Raw genomic sequence first — 15004 nt, 5'->3', positions numbered from 1 at the left:
GCATCACTGACTCGATGGACATGAGTCTGAGTGAACTCCGGGAGCTGGTGATGGACAGGGAGGCTTGGCGTGCTGCGATTCATGGGGTCGCCAAGAGTCGGACACGACTGAGCGACTGATCTGATCTGATTGTGATCCACACAGTCAAAGGCTTTGGCATAGTCGATAAAGCAGAAATAGATGTTTGTCTGGAACTCTCTTGCTTTTTCGATGATCCAGGGGATGTTGGCAATTTGATCTCTGGTTCCTCCGCCTTTTCTAAAACCTAGATCCCCGTTTTACCCCAATCCAAGATGGAAGGTCCGCGGCTTCACGCTGCTCCTGATGTCCCCTTCCTGTTGGCTATCCTGAAATTGGTTTTCCAATAATACGGTTGCTGATTGGTCAATTTTGGACGGTTGCTAAAGCGATTGGTGCAACCGCCCTTGGAGGGCGTTTCGAAAAAAAATTAAGTGCAAACTAGTTTTCGTGAGAGACGGAAAGGGGAGGAAAGGGAAAGCTTGAGGCGGAGGCGGAACCAAGAAAACGGCAGCTCGCATTGGTTCACTAGAGGCCTAGGGGCGGCTCTTGAACTCTCCTTCCTCGTGATTAGTCCAATTCAGGAAAAGAGGGCGGGGACTTAGGAGAGGCGGCAGAAGCGCCTGCTTCTATTGGTCATACCCGAAGGGCGGTGGAGTGCTCGCGGCGGCTGATTGGTGCTGGGGGTGAGGAAGGAGGGGCTCTGAGCCGGAGGTTTTGTTGTGAGGGTCGGTTGTCAAGCAGCGGCCAATCAGGCCAGGGGATGGAGGCAAGTGGGGGTCGCGCCTGGAGCGGAGCCTCGGCCTGCCGAACCGCAGCTGCAGGTGGAGTGGGCGAGGGGGCGAAGGGGCGAGGCGGCGAGGGGAGGTTGAGCCCTGGGCTGGGCCGAGCCAGGCGGGGCGACGCCGGGATGCGACGGAGAAGGCCCTGGGCAGAGGGGGGCCGGAGCCAGTACTGAGAGGAGTGGGAGGGTTAGGCAAGGCCGAGGGACCAGCTCCAGCTTCGGGAGGGGCGGGACCGGTGTGGAGGCCCAAGGGGAAAATCCTGAGAGGCCGGAAGGAGAGCGGGGGGTCTGCAGAAGGAGGGGGGATGAATGGGGACTCTTGAAGCAGGAGAGTGAATGAATGGGGATACTGATAGCAGAGAGAAAGGGGGGGACTTAAGAGGGTCTGGCGAGGCAGGGGCCAAGTTAGGGAGCCCTGGAGACCGGATGTGCACACATAGGCGGCAGGGAGAAGGAGAGAATGGAGAACTAGAGAGGCAGACCTGGGGAATCCAGGAGAAAGGCTTGGGGGAGCGGATAGGAGACTCCATGAGGTCGCCTTTTAATGCTGAAGAGTTATACCGACTCATGTCCAGTCTGGAGGCCTAGTTCCCAGCGCTGTCCTTGGGAATGGCAGGGACCTGGAGTAGTTCCCTTGATACATACTGGACTCCCAGGGCCCTCTTCAAGACTCTCCCTAGAGAAAACTTAAGTCTGTCTCTCTCTCTCTCTCTCTCTCTCTCTCTCTCTCTCTCTCTCTCTCTCTCTCTCGGGTGCCTCTCGTGGCCCCCTAAACTTAGTCTCTGACTCCGCCCCCTTCCCGTACGTCAGACAGAACTGACTCTCTCAGATCTATCAGAACTGCAGACATGTGGTCTTTCTTCCCCGCCCCACTGCAGCATTTCAGCTGCATTTCAGGCAGCCAGCCTCCTGGAACAGAACCTCCTGCCATCATCCTGGCCTCTGAGAGAACCTTCTTTTTCTCTGTGCTTCAGTCACCCTGCCTGAGATAGCCGTTCTCCAGATTCTCAAATCCAGCTTGCAGTGGAGCTCTTGTTTCTGGTGTCTTTGGTGGGTGTCTGTTTTTATCAAGTGGCCTTGGTCATTCAGGGAGCTGCAGCTGCAGTTCTGTAAACCCAGCGACCTCCTGAGCTTCCCCTGAGTGTTTACTAACAAGCCATCACCTCTGTTTGTATTCCAGCCCAGTGTTGAGCTGAGATGGCTCAAGCCTGACATTCCATGACCCAGGATCCCAAAAGGCATGCACAGGGTGCTGCTGTGGATGATTTAAAACCACAAGGTGGTCCGGAGACGAGGCATTCCCTCTGCCTGCATGTGTGGAAACTCCCTGCCAACTTGATTGGTGGATCTGGGGGGGATCCACCCCCACCCCACAAGGAAAGCACAGTCTATTGTGGGTGGAGCTTCAGGTGCCAGCCAGCTGAAGGATGGCCACCCCTGTGGTCACCAAGACAGCCTGGAAGTTGCGTGAGTGGCTTGCTTTCTTACCCCCTTTATCCCGGTAGCTGTTTGTTGGTGGGTGGCCTGGACCCTCAACCTTGTCTCCCATTCTTGGCACAAGGGGAGACTCCCAGGCTTTGGCATAAAAAAGACCAACATGCAAATCATGACTTTGGCACTGAGTGACATTGGCTCAGTGACTTAACCTCTCAGAGGTTTAGTTTCCTGTCTGTACGATGAGATCATCACGCTTCCATGCTAGAACTGCTGTGAGATTCAAGTGAGAAAATGAACATAATGAAGCACTTAACAGGATTTCCAGTTAGGCCGGCAGATGGGGTGGTGCCTCTCAAAGATGTCCTTGGTGTTTTCAGACGTCTCTCCAGTCAAGCTCCCCCATCAGATGAGAACATCTTGGGACTGGGGCGGAGGTGAGAGGGTAGGCAGAGGGCTGCTAATAACCTCTGCAATGTATCTGAATCCAGGTACCACCCACCCCCACCGTTACTGTAAACTGACAACTCTAAACTCTTTGATCTTACGACGCTTTTATATTCTTAAAACTTATTGAGAATCCCAAAGAGTTTTTGTTTATGGGACTCATATCTACCCACATTTACCACTTCAGAAGTGAGTATTGAGACATTTGAAAACATAATGCACAAACACACTGTTAGTGATGATGTCATCACATGTCATGTATCTTCTGGAAAACTCCACCATATTCTTGTGAGCAGATGAGAGTATAAAAGTCAAACTCCATCTTAGTATTATGATAAAAGTAGTTTTGTTCTCCTGGATCCCCTGAAAGGATCTTGAGGGTCCCACGGTTCCCTGGATCATCTTTTGAGACCTGTTGCTTTGCACCTGGTGCCTCTGTGGGCCATGTTCCTCTAGTAATAACTGGTTGGCATAGATCTGGTGTGTCCAAACTGGTCATCCTTTGCTATGAGCTGTCCCTGGGCTGTTTTCAGAAGCAGGGCCGGGCTCCTCCACTTTTTAACTGTGAGAACCTGAGCAAAACTCTCTGCTGCGTCTCAGTGTCCTCATTTGTAAATGAGAAGATTGGGCCATGTTCAAATTGCTCCTCAGTCCCAGGGTTTAGGGAGAATCATGTTATGGGCTCCCACGGAGGTGCACTTTGGACAGAATGGCTCTGTATTTATTGGGGTTATGTGTATATATACCTTTAACAGCTGGTTTTTCCTGAGAAACCAGGAAAGAACCAGGCACTGGGGAGCCAGTGGAGGGCAAAATAGGCAGGGTCCCGGTACAGTGGGGCTTAGAGTCTGGGGAGCACAGCACATGGGAATCAGGTAATCACACTCACCTGACTCTCCTTCTCTGATTTCAAGCTGGAACTTGTGCTTTAAATCAGTTCACTACATGATAGAGGGGTGGGAGTAGAGGAGTGTGGTGGGCTACCTAAACAGCATGTGGCAGGAAGCTTGGTGGGTTTCAAGGTCTTGGAGGAGGCCATGGGCTGCAGCACTTTGGGGGAAGAATGTGGTGTCGCATAGGCTGGTAAGGTCTTCTGGTACCTTACCCAGCCCTTCTGAGGCTTTGCCTTTATCTGAAAGGTGAAGCCAAGCCATCGGAGCATTCAGGTGGGAGGTGACGTGATCAGGCATTTGGGCATCTGCTGACAATTTCATGTGCACAGCAGTTTCCGTGGGTATAAATTGTCTAAAGAGCTCAAAAGCCAAATGACCTCTGGCTCCTTGTGGCTCTAGAGTCTGAGGAGGATCAGAAAGTGCTTGTTGAAGCCTAGTTCTTTGCACCTTCTGTTGGCATGCAGGTGCTTAGCACTTCTGACCAGAACACAGTGTCCCCCTAGCTCTGGCTGGGATGTGGGGTCCAGAGTGTGCCCCTGAGCTTGGGAAACCAGCGTGAGCCTGGGGCCCCATGGTAGAGCAGCAGCCATCGGCCTGGCCTGCCGTGAGGACTTCTATTTGTTTGCATTTAAATTCGGTACCCAGGCCCGGGCCACTGCAGGATACCATCCTTCAGGCCAGACTGGGAGCTCTTGGGCCAGTGCCCTGTGCCGAAGCCTTCTCTGCCTGATGCCTAAGGAGTGCCCCCTCTCCCCACCCCACCCACTGGTCCCTCCAGGGGTTCCAGCCAATCCCCTGGTCAGGCTGCTTGCAAGGGAGTAGTCTGAGCCCTTCTAGAGGGGCCCAGTCTTCAAATTCCACTTGCCCTAAAATCTGTGGTTCCTTGGGCTGAATGCCCTGTCCCCGGAGCCACCTGCCCAGGCTGGAGCATGGAGACGAGGACCTCATCACTGTCACTCCCCACCATCTCTCAGCGCAGGGCCTCTAGCGGACACCCAGGAAACATTCATGCTATGTATTGATGGCTGTCTCTGCAGGCAGCGGTCTGGAGATGCAGAGAGGGGTGACAGTGGGCCCAGGAGACCCAGTGTGGTGGGACCCAGCCCGAACTTTCCCTGGGAAGGCTGAGAGGCAGGGTGCGCAGCTAGGCCTCCTGGTGGGTCACGTGTGGAGGGCGTCACATGTAGGGAGTGTCTTCAGAGAAGGGGAGGGGCCGTGGGCTGGGGGGTCACAGTACTCAGGCGGTTTGGCCTCTAGCTGGGTTGGGCAGTCAGTCTGGCCCAACAGAGGCTCATGAACAGATAACTCTGTGACCAGAGCCCCAGGGCACCCATACATCTGTGCTACAGTGTCCAGGGGACAGAAGGCTCCTTGCCGAGGTGTGGACCAGAGAGACGCCCAGCTTCCTCGACTCCAGGGGCAGGGTCCCCTAGGCCCTGGCTCACATTTGGGCCTGCCAGGAGCTCTCACCCGGCTGGGGCTGGCCCCGCCACCCCTTGAGGTGGGATGTCATCTGTGAGGTTGAGTCTGGGGCCTAGTCCCCCGGTCAGTTCTGACATCCCCTGTGAGGCATGCCGCGTGGCCAGCATCCTTCCCCAGCCCAGCTTCCCAGCCTCCCTGCGGTCTGAGGCTGGCACCGCGGAGACCCCCAGGCAGGGCAGAGGCTGGAGCAGGCACCGTAGACGGGCCTCTGCAGAGCAGCTGCACCGCCCTCCCCCTCAGCATCGCCCAGGCTGGCCTCCCAGCTGCCTCAGCGCGTCAGCATGTTTCCCTCGTCTGTGTGGGGACACTGTTTCTTTTCTCCCTCTTCTTAGCAGAAACTACTCAGGCCCTGGCTCGGAGTCCCAAGCAGCCTCTTGGTTCCTTGCCTGTTCCTTCCCTGGCGATGCCCTCTGAGACTTACATCTGCTGCACCCTCACCCCCCCATGCCCAAGCCATGGGCCCTCGGGGCCACCCACAGTGACCTTACCTCCTTCTCTGTCCATTTAGCCCTCACACCTGACCCCTCAGTTCGACTGCCTCCTGCTCCCTCCTCACACAGCCCACCTCCTGGATTTCTCCTGGGCCACAGTGCCCACTCTCCATGATGTCTAATCTGTAGCCTGCCTAGCAGCCATGAGTATTCAGCCCCTCAGAGAAGCTCACAGGATTGTCCTTAGTGAATCTTCAGCAGTCCAGTGAGCCACGTACCATTATTATCCCCATTTACCCCAGGACGAGTGCAGCACTCAGAGAGGGTGAGCAACTTGTCGAAGGCCACATGGCCTGCAATAGCAGAGCGCAGACCAGAGCCCAGGCCAGGATTGTGACGCTGTGGGCTGAAGCCCTGGCTGAGCTCACCTGGGGACAGCTTGTTTGCCTTCGACCTATACGGTTCTGAAAATGGGTTTCCCCAAGCAGGAACACCAAGCGGCAGTTGAGAGGTTCTTAGGTGGTACGTGGGTCAATATTTCTTATTTCAATTGTTGTTTTTATTTTTCTTTTTCTATCATAGAAAAAATGTAGTGAACATATCAAGCTTGTAATTTTCATGCATGTTATTGCTTAAATGATAGAGCTAAATAAAAGTAGCAAGTCAGTTTTTAAAACTTATCATAGTAACTTAATAATAGTACCCATTCATATGCAGAAAAAGGAAAAAATTCATGAGGCTTAAGGGTAGGATGGGAGTGACTGAAGTTGAGAAATTATTTCTGTCTCAGGCCCAAGCCCTGCACTGTCTCACCGCTCATGGGGTGTGTCTGGGCACCAAAGGGAACCGCAGGGAGCAGGGCCCTTCCTCTGGGCTTCCAGTGCCAGGGATGGGGGCCGAGCAGGATAAGGCCCAGCCTGCCTCCACGTGGCCTGTCAGGCCCCCGACTGTCTTCTCCCTCTGCTCTTCCCTGTATAGAGGAGATCGTGGCCCACGCCAGCAATGTGTCCTCGCTGGTGCTGGGCAAAGCCTCGGGCCGGCTGCTGGCCACGGGCGGGGATGACTGCCGCGTCAACCTGTGGTCCATCAACAAGCCCAACTGCATCATGGTGAGGTTCGGTCGGTGGGTGGGGTGGGGCAGATGGGCAGACCAGGGATGGGCGCTGGGAGTGGGCAGCTCTGCAGAAACCCAGCACATCAGTGCTCCCCCCACACTTGTCTGCTCAGGGAAGTCCAGGACAACCCAGATGGCTGGGACAGTGGCCAGTCCTCAGGAATGGGGAGCGGGGGCGGTCATCTGGTTGTGGGAAGGAACTCTGGGGAGCCTGTATGAAAAGGCTAAAATAAGCCTACAGGCCCGAATCTGAGCCTCCCCTGCCCATTGACCTGTCGGCTCGCCTGTCAGTTACATGCAGGGTTATTTTGATTCATTACCCACCTCATTCCACAAAAGGGATTTGAATGCCCCTGGATGGAGCTGGTTAGAGGACTGGTTCTTTAATAGTGTTAATGAACTCAACTTCGCTTGGCTTGGGAGCCAATACATGAGAGGCAAGTGTTGGCTGAAAGGACAGGTGGCTTTATTCAGGAGGCTGGCAGCTGGTGGGGAGGCGGTCTTATGTCCAATAGCCAGTTCCCTGCTATTGATCAGAGGGCAAGAACTTTTACAGGGGAGTTTCAGAGGTGTGTAGTTGATGCAAGGGAGCTACGTGCGGAGCAGCACAACCAGCTCTGGCGTCATCTTGAAGTCGGTTGTGCGGTGGTCCACCCAGCAGCACCTTCAGCCCCACGGTCTGTTTGTTCCCGTTTCTTTGAGGCCAGTTCTCAGAACTGTGGCATCTTAGGCTGTGGTGACAGTCTGGTCGTCATGCAGTCAGCTTCTTCCATCTGGTGGGAGTTTCGATATCTACAAGACAGCTCACAAGATAGGGTTCAGATCAGTATCCACAGTCCTTGAGAAAGAACCAAAGTTCCTCAACTTTGTTTAATGACTAAGCTCTTATTATTTGGTCCTATTTGACTGCTTTCCTTTGCTTCTTCTGCATTTTCCTTATTTCTCTGATTAAATTTGTTCTCTGACAAAAGTTTTTCTCCAGACAAAAGGCAGGCAAAGGACATGGAGGTGGGTGGCGTCTGTCCTAGGAAGGCCCTGTAGGGTTCTGCTCCCATTTCATTAGCACTGTCCCCCTGGTTACAGAACTATATTCAATGCCAAAAACCATTTTCCAAAACAGGAAATCACACAGAAGGGAAACAAATACAGAAATGAGTTATATGCAGTTTGATTATCCAAGGACCGTTACACCTGGTACTTGGGTCTGTGTGCTGCTAGGGCCTGATACAGACACAGGTGCGTGCACGTGTGTGCAGACTTGTGCCTATGTGTACACGGGCAAACATGCCCACGTGCACACAAATATATAACAGCATGTTTCCAGTACACTGTCTTACTCTTCTGTAGCCTGTTTTTTTTTTAATATAGCAACAGTGCGAGTGTTTTCCTGTGTCAGCAAATACCCTTTTACAACACGATTTTTAATAGCTTTGTGGTATCCCATTGTAGGGTTGAGCCTGGCTCCCAGCGTGGAAGTCACCGCCAGGTTTTTGGCTCAGCCCAGCCACAGTGGGGCACATCCTCGTCTCCCTAAATCTTCAAACAGATCTGCAATCATAAGATTGAATCTGTGGGTGTGTACTGCTTATAAAGCTTTCAAAACATATTGCCAAACTGCCCTCCAGAAGTCAATTTACATTCTCATCGATGGCACTGAAGCTTGCCCTCTCCCCCTACAATCTTGCCGCACAGGGCGGTATTCTTTTGACTCTTGACCGAGTAAAGATAAAAAGGAGGTGAGGTTTATTAGTAGAAACATAATCAACTCAGTGTTCTTATGAGATCCAGCAGACAGCTGAGATCTGACCCAAACCGCGGCCAGGGTTAAGGTCAGAACTGAGATCGGGTTAAGAAGAGAATTGAAATTGTTTTGGGGGGTTCAGATGTGTTTGCCTCTCCCTGAAAGTCCAGAGTAACACACCCTAATTGAAAAAGACTCAACAGAGGCTGGTCTGAATTGCGAAGAGTGTCCGTGTTTCCAGCAGAATCACTCCCGGGTCCTCTGGTTTCCAGAGCCCCTGCCTGAGAGCGTGGCTGGGTCCTCTGGTGGGGGTCAGCCCCTGGGGACCTGGGGGCTCCAGAGGCCGCTGACGGGTCAGACCTCAGTTCTGCCGTGAGGGCTGGGCCAGGCAGAGTAGAGATGAGAGCAGTTCTGCCTCTGGAGGGCTGGGCCAGGCAGAGTAGAGATGGGAGCACAGTCCAGGAGGACAGTGCTTTGGACTTGGGACTGAAGGGTCAGCTACCCACCCGCAGGGCCACTCCTGCAGGTGACGTTCTTGTCGGGAGCACAGCGGGCAATGGTGGAGCATGGCTGGGGTCTGGCCCACTTTCAGCCCTGGGAGCCGAGAGGCCTGGGGGGGCCACAGGATCCCTGCTTGATGAGCTTCCCGGGGATCCAGGATTGGGGGCAGCAGCTGAGGGTCTGTTGACACAGCGCACCAAAGCTGCTACCTTCTCTCCTCAGAGCCTGACGGGTCACACGTCCCCCGTGGAGAGCGTCCGCCTCAACACCCCCGAGGAGCTCATTGTGGCCGGCTCCCAGTCGGGCTCCATCCGTGTCTGGGACCTGGAAGCTGCCAAAAGTAGGTGTCCATGCCTGCCTCCCCCCACGCATGCCTGCGGTTGTGCTTGTCCCCAGCTTTCCCGTCCAGCCACTTTCTCCAGGAGGCCTGTGCTGACTAGGTTGGGTGCTTCTCTCCTGGTTCAGTGACCAGATGGTGTGTTTTAGGTTCCAGGGCTGCTTTGGGAGGTCATCCTAGATCCCTCACGCGGGACCTGCTTCTCTCCTCCCCTGCCTCTCTCTCTCTCTGTAGGCTTGTAGGATTTTCCTCCCAGTGTCCTCAGGTTTCACAGTGAAGGGCCTTGGTGGGCATGTTCTCGTCCCTGTACTGGGTCCTCACTGGGGTCTTGGTCTGTAGACTCATGCCCTCAGTTCTGGGCCAAATAGGGAGTCCCACTTTCCCTAGAATGGGAGCTGCCTCTCAGCCTCACTGGCTGTTGCCACACGGGAATGTGGGCGCAGTGTTGCCAGCTCTACAGATTTTTTAAGAGAAGCTGGGAATCTGGGCGTTTATGTGGAATCCACCCATTTCTAAAGGTTGACAGCTAACTCAACATACTTTTCAGAACACTGTGCAGGCTGACACTCAGAGGTCCAAGTAAAACCTGTTTGCTCACTGCTTTTGCCAGCCTCTAGTCTGGACCTCGCAGCATGCCAGGTGGGAGGCCATCTGCTCCCTGAAGGATGGGAGAGGAAGGAGTTGCGTGGTTTTTTGCTGAGTCTGCCTCTCCCAGAAACAATGCCCTCTTTGCTTGGCTGAGACTTAAAGGTCATTCTGGCCTCTCCTCTGGTGCCTGCAGGATGCTCTGCTGCAGGATGGTGGCCAGTGGCCACATATGCCCAGTGGCCACACATGCCCAGTGGCCAGGTTCATTCTGCTCTCGTATAGGTGTTCCTCAAGTTAGGACCTCACTTGAGCCTCTTGGGTGATACTTGCCCACCCAGTGGCAGACTGTTTCAGAAAGACAGAGCCCTAGGACCTCTTAGATAATAAACAGGGGCTGCGAGCTTAGCATCTCAGCATGCAGTCCCACTGCCTGGCCACACATAGGACCCACAAGGCGGGGGCATCGCTGGACAAGGGGCCAGGGAGGCTGGGCTCCAGCCAAGAAAGCAGAAAGGCTCAGGCAGCAGGTGGTTCACCTCTAGGAAGCCTCTGCCTGCACCCAGATCCCAGTGGAGGGTGCCAGCCATTTGCCATTCACAGAGGAGCAAGACATAAAGAGAAGGCAAGAGCTGTGATTTCACAGCCGTGACTCTCACGCACAAGGGAGCGTGAGGAATTTCTTGAGGTAGGCAAAGAATGGAGACTAAAGACGTCTGGAATTCCTGAGCCCTGGGCTCCCAGGGCTGGCTGTTCTACAAGCAACCTGTGACACATCCCAGACCTCACTCCCAGAGAGACTGACTCAGGAGAGGGATGGGCCCAGGATCTGGCTTTCATAAGCTTCTAGCTGGTTCTGATGCAAAACCAGGTTGACACTGTCTCCTTTTTTGACAGATGGGTAGACAGGCCCAAGGAGGGCCCTGAGCTTGGTAAAGACTCCACGGCTGGGGTGTCTGACCTCGAATCCTGGTGTCAGGACTCCCATCCCAGTGCTGTCTGCCCTGCCATTTGGCAGGGGTGGGTGGGTTTCAGTGACAGAAGAGAAACTTGCCCTCAGCATTCTCGGCAGGAAGAGGACCTCGGGCCCACCTCCACCCCCACCCATGTGGGAATGATACAGAGGCAAACTGGCACCTCTCGTGCAGAAAGGGGTTGGTAAAGGGTTGCCTGGCTGTGGCTTCAGTTGCCCATCACTGTAGGGTCCAGCTGCTCAGCTGGAGGGTTTGGAAGTTCCCATGTGGGGTAGACAGGCCCTGGAGGCCCCTGCTCTCTGCAGCTCCTGGATCCCGTGACCAAGTGGGGCATCAGGAGGCTCCAAGAGTCCTCCCAGGACCGAAGAGCGAGGGCAGAAATCACATCAGAAGAATGTGGTCCTGCCTGCTTTCCATGGAGAGCCAGAGGGCGAGGGCGGGTCAGCCCAGGATCCCACAGGAAGGCGGTCTGGGCTTCATGAAGCCGGCCTACGCAGGGGTGGGACTTGCCGCATCCTCTGGGGTGGGGCAGGATTTTAGAAGCCTGACTCTGGGATGCAAAGCAGGTGGGCTGGCAGGGGCGGCGTGGACTGGAGCATGTGCGAGAGGAGTGTGCACCCTCCAGGGCCTGGACTGGGCTGCATGTGCCCGAAGACCCCTTGGCCAAAAAGGCAGTGCTGAGCCCCCGGTGGCATGTGACAACTACAGTGTGGGGAGGGCAGCTGCTCAGATTGTAGGGTCTTTGAATTTTGTCCTTAAAGCATTATGTCTGGAGTCTGCTTGAACACCTGCTCCAACAGAGCGCTCACCACCTCACAAGGCAGCCTGTTTCACCTTGGCTCAAACCTGAGGGTCACTGGACTGCCACACTTCTTTGCGCCAGCACCCCTGGCAAGATCAGTTTCATTCAAACAGCAGAATTATAAATCTTCTAAAAAGCAAGGCGTATGAGGCCAGAGAGAAGAGGCAAATTTGAGTGGTACCAGAGAAAGCTCTGATACAGAAACGCAAGCCTCCCTCATCCACCACCTACTGACATCCTGCTCAGATACCACCTCCTCCAAAAAGTCCCCCTGGATTTCTGTTTTCAACCTAGCAGCTTCTCCCCCACCTTGGACCGCTCCTGCATCCCTCTCCTCGCGCTGTCTCGGGTATGATGGGATGCCTGGCAGGTCATAAGCTCCGTGTCCACAGGGCCTAAACCGAGTGCAGCAGCTGCTCGACTCTGCTGACTCCGGGGCTTCACTCTTGTGAGAACACATTGGCACAAGCCCAGTGGCACAAGCCACATGGCGCTTGCAGGGAGTTTTCTGGGGGCTCATGTAATGGCAGAAATGGCTGGCATCTCTCGGGAGGAAAATAAGAAAAGTTAGTTGTTAGGGTGGTAGGACTCTAGTTGAGCTTCCTCCCCATCTTGAAAGACTGTGTAACTGTTGTGTTTTTCTGTGCTGTCAGTATGAAAGCACACACAGAAACGAACACTGAAGCTCTTTCTCTGCTCGCCGTCCCGTTCGCCTCACACCACTGTCTGCTCTCTCCCTTGTTAGTCCTTCGCACACTTATGGGACACAAAGCCAACATCTGCAGCCTGGATTTCCACCCATATGGCGAGTTTGTAGCCTCGGGTTCCCAGGACACAAACATCAAGGTGAGATACCACTCAGCACCCTGGCTGTCCCAGGACTGGGCCGCCAGTGGAACCAGGCTGTTGAGTCCCACCCGAGGGGGTGGGCTTTGGCTCTGCGGGGGCACCTCCCACTTGTGCTGCAGCATCCATGTCCCCCCAGCCCCACCCAGGCAGGGAGATGTAGGAGCACTGGCCAGACATTTGTACTCGGAATGCCCAGCTTTACTGAGCAGTTTCCAGACCCCTGTCATTTTGGGGTGTAGTGACCTGGAGGTGCTCAGAGCCCCTCTCTGCTCATGGCCGTCTACTGCCCTCTGACCCAAGCTCCAGGACTGAGCTTGGCTAGGCCTCCCCAGCGCAGCCCAACTTTGTTGTGATCTGTCCTGACCCCGGCCCCTTTCTACTCCCCACTTCACAGCTCTGGGACATCAGGAGGAAAGGCTGTGTCTTCCGATACAGGGTAAGTGAGGCCCCTCTGTCCATCATTCCACAAGCACCCTGAGGGCATGGAGCCTGGGGCGGTGCCCAGACCCTGGAAGGGGCTGGAGGAGCTGCTCATCCAGCCTGGGTGAGAACGTGAGAAACAAGAAGTCCAGATGAGAAACGTGCATCTGGAGCAGAGCAGGGGTGCGCTGGGTGGCCCACCTGGACACCCAGCTTTCCATGCCTCCCCACAGAACCGTGTTCACCAAACTGTGCTCCACAGTTTGTAGGCTGGTAATAGGTGTTATTAAGTGAAGTGGGTTCCTGTTCATATGAGTTTCAAAGCACTGAGTTTAATAATTATTTTTCGAAGTTGTTAGACCCTTTGACATAAGAGGAGGCATTTAACTCTCCAAAAAGAGGCACAGGACACATTGCTTCTCAACCTGTAAGACCATGAGGTCTTGATCTCCTGGAGTGTCCTGTAGGACTGGGGGTCCGTGACCACCTGTGGAAAGGCGTTTCTCTGTGGCACCTCCCGCAGGTGGCCGTCTGTCACCTCTCTGCCTGCTCCCGGGAAGCACTTGCTTGTGGAGGGCAGGGAGGAGTAGGGGGTGGGGAGGGAAGCCCACAGGGCCCAGCCCCTCCAGCGCTCATGCTGTGTCCTGTCCTCAGGGGCACAGCCAGGCTGTGCGGTGTCTCCGGTTCAGCCCCGACGGGAAGTGGTTGGCATCAGCCGCAGATGACCACACGGTGAAGGTAGCTCCCAGCCAGACGTGGGCCCAGGGCTGGGGACTGGGGTCTGCTGATCACACCCAGGTTGGGTCTTCACCTCCCTCCCCATCGGGCTCGCCCGCCCCAAGACTGTCCAGAGTGGGAGGTGGTTCGTGGATAAAGAGCACGGGCTGGATGAGAGGGTGATCCGGAGGCTGAGGACCAGGCTGGTCCTGACCTCCAGCCCACCCTGCCCCAGCTCTGGGATCTGACTGCTGGCAAGATGATGTCCGAGTTCCCTGGCCACACGGGGCCTGTCAACGTGGTGGAGTTCCACCCCAACGAGTACCTCCTGGCTTCTGGCAGCTCTGACAGGTGAGGAGGAGGAACAAGGCCTGTGGCCTGTGACTGCCACACCTCTGTTCTTTGGGTGTGTTTCTGTCCCAGTCTGTCTTTGGGTCCTGGGTGTCACATCCTACCTGGACTGAACTGACTGCCAACCAAGCCAGCCTGGGACCCAGTCACATCTCTCTCCTGACTCCAGTTCCCCGGCCCCAGTGTCCTGGGCCTTGCTCGGGTGTCTGGATCTAAGGCAGATGTCCACCTCCCACATGCTTAAGAGTGGCCCTGACCTGGGGGTGGGTGGGCAAATGTCTGCAGAAAAGCGGGTTTTCCCAGCCACCGGCCTGCGGATAAACCAGCATGGGGCCTGGCTTTCTCTGCAGGACCATCCGTTTCTGGGACCTGGAGAAATTCCAGGTGGTGAGCTGTATCGAAGGGGAGCCCGGGCCTGTCAGGTAGGCGGGCGGTGGGCGGGGCCTCCTCCTGGCCGTGGGGCATGGCTGTGGTGGCCCTTTCCTTTCTCCACTTCCGCTCTGGTCCTGGGTTCCCCGGAGCCTCTCCAGAGGCTTCTGACCCACAGGCCCCTCTTGCCTGGCCCAGGAGCATCCTCTTCAACCCCGATGGCTGCTGCCTGTACAGTGGCTGCCAGGACTCGCTGCGCGTCTATGGCTGGGAGCCCGAGCGCTGCTTTGATGTGGTCCTCGTCCATTGGGGCAAGGTGGCCGACCTGGCCATCTGCAACAACCAGCTGGTGAGAGAGCCACCGCCCACCTTGCATCTTTCTGCCGGGCCGCCGGCCTCCTCCCGCTCAGGTCCCCAACTCCCTCCTGGCCCTGTGGGGACCCTACCCTCAGAGCCCCATGAAGGGTCCCGCCCCAGCTCTTCCATTTCCTGCAGATAGGCGTGGCCTTCTCCCAGAGCAACGTCTCCTCTTACGTCGTGGACCTGACGCGGGTCACCAGGACAGGCACGGTGGCCCGGGACCCCGTGCAAGACAGCCGGCCTCCGACGCAGCAGCCGCCCCACCCCAGTGCCCCACTTCGCCGCATCTACGAGCGGCCCAGCACCGCCTGCAGCAAGCCTCAGAGGTGGGGTGCTCGGGGCCTTGGAGGACACTGGGGGGTGCAAGAGGTGAGCCCCCCGGCCTCACCGCCCCC

At 55.7% G+C, this 15004-nt stretch overlaps 1 protein-coding gene across 1 annotated transcript in view; it reads left to right on the top strand.

The window, feature by feature from the left end:
* Nucleotides 1-718: 718 nt before the first annotated feature.
* KATNB1 (katanin p80 (WD repeat containing) subunit B 1) overlaps nucleotides 719-15004 on the top strand; it is a 17903-nt gene continuing 3617 nt past the window's right edge. The window contains exons 1-11 of the mRNA XM_010861859.1: nucleotides 719-842; nucleotides 1983-2269; nucleotides 6468-6598; nucleotides 9068-9185; nucleotides 12289-12389; nucleotides 12787-12828; nucleotides 13467-13550; nucleotides 13765-13880; nucleotides 14231-14302; nucleotides 14448-14598; nucleotides 14745-14978. Of these exons, the coding sequence (XP_010860161.1) occupies nucleotides 2230-2269; nucleotides 6468-6598; nucleotides 9068-9185; nucleotides 12289-12389; nucleotides 12787-12828; nucleotides 13467-13550; nucleotides 13765-13880; nucleotides 14231-14302; nucleotides 14448-14598; nucleotides 14745-14978 (1089 nt within the window). The 5' untranslated portion in view covers nucleotides 719-842; nucleotides 1983-2229. The remainder of the gene's footprint in view (nucleotides 843-1982; nucleotides 2270-6467; nucleotides 6599-9067; nucleotides 9186-12288; nucleotides 12390-12786; nucleotides 12829-13466; nucleotides 13551-13764; nucleotides 13881-14230; nucleotides 14303-14447; nucleotides 14599-14744; nucleotides 14979-15004) is intronic.

This window comes from Bison bison, unplaced genomic scaffold, assembly GCF_000754665.1.
Source record: "Bison bison bison isolate TAMUID 2011002044 unplaced genomic scaffold, Bison_UMD1.0 scf7180017864473, whole genome shotgun sequence".
Classification (NCBI taxonomy): domain Eukaryota; kingdom Metazoa; phylum Chordata; class Mammalia; order Artiodactyla; family Bovidae; genus Bison; species Bison bison.
The sequence above is the reverse complement of the archived record's forward strand: the minus strand, read 5'-3'. Positions and strand labels throughout refer to the sequence as shown.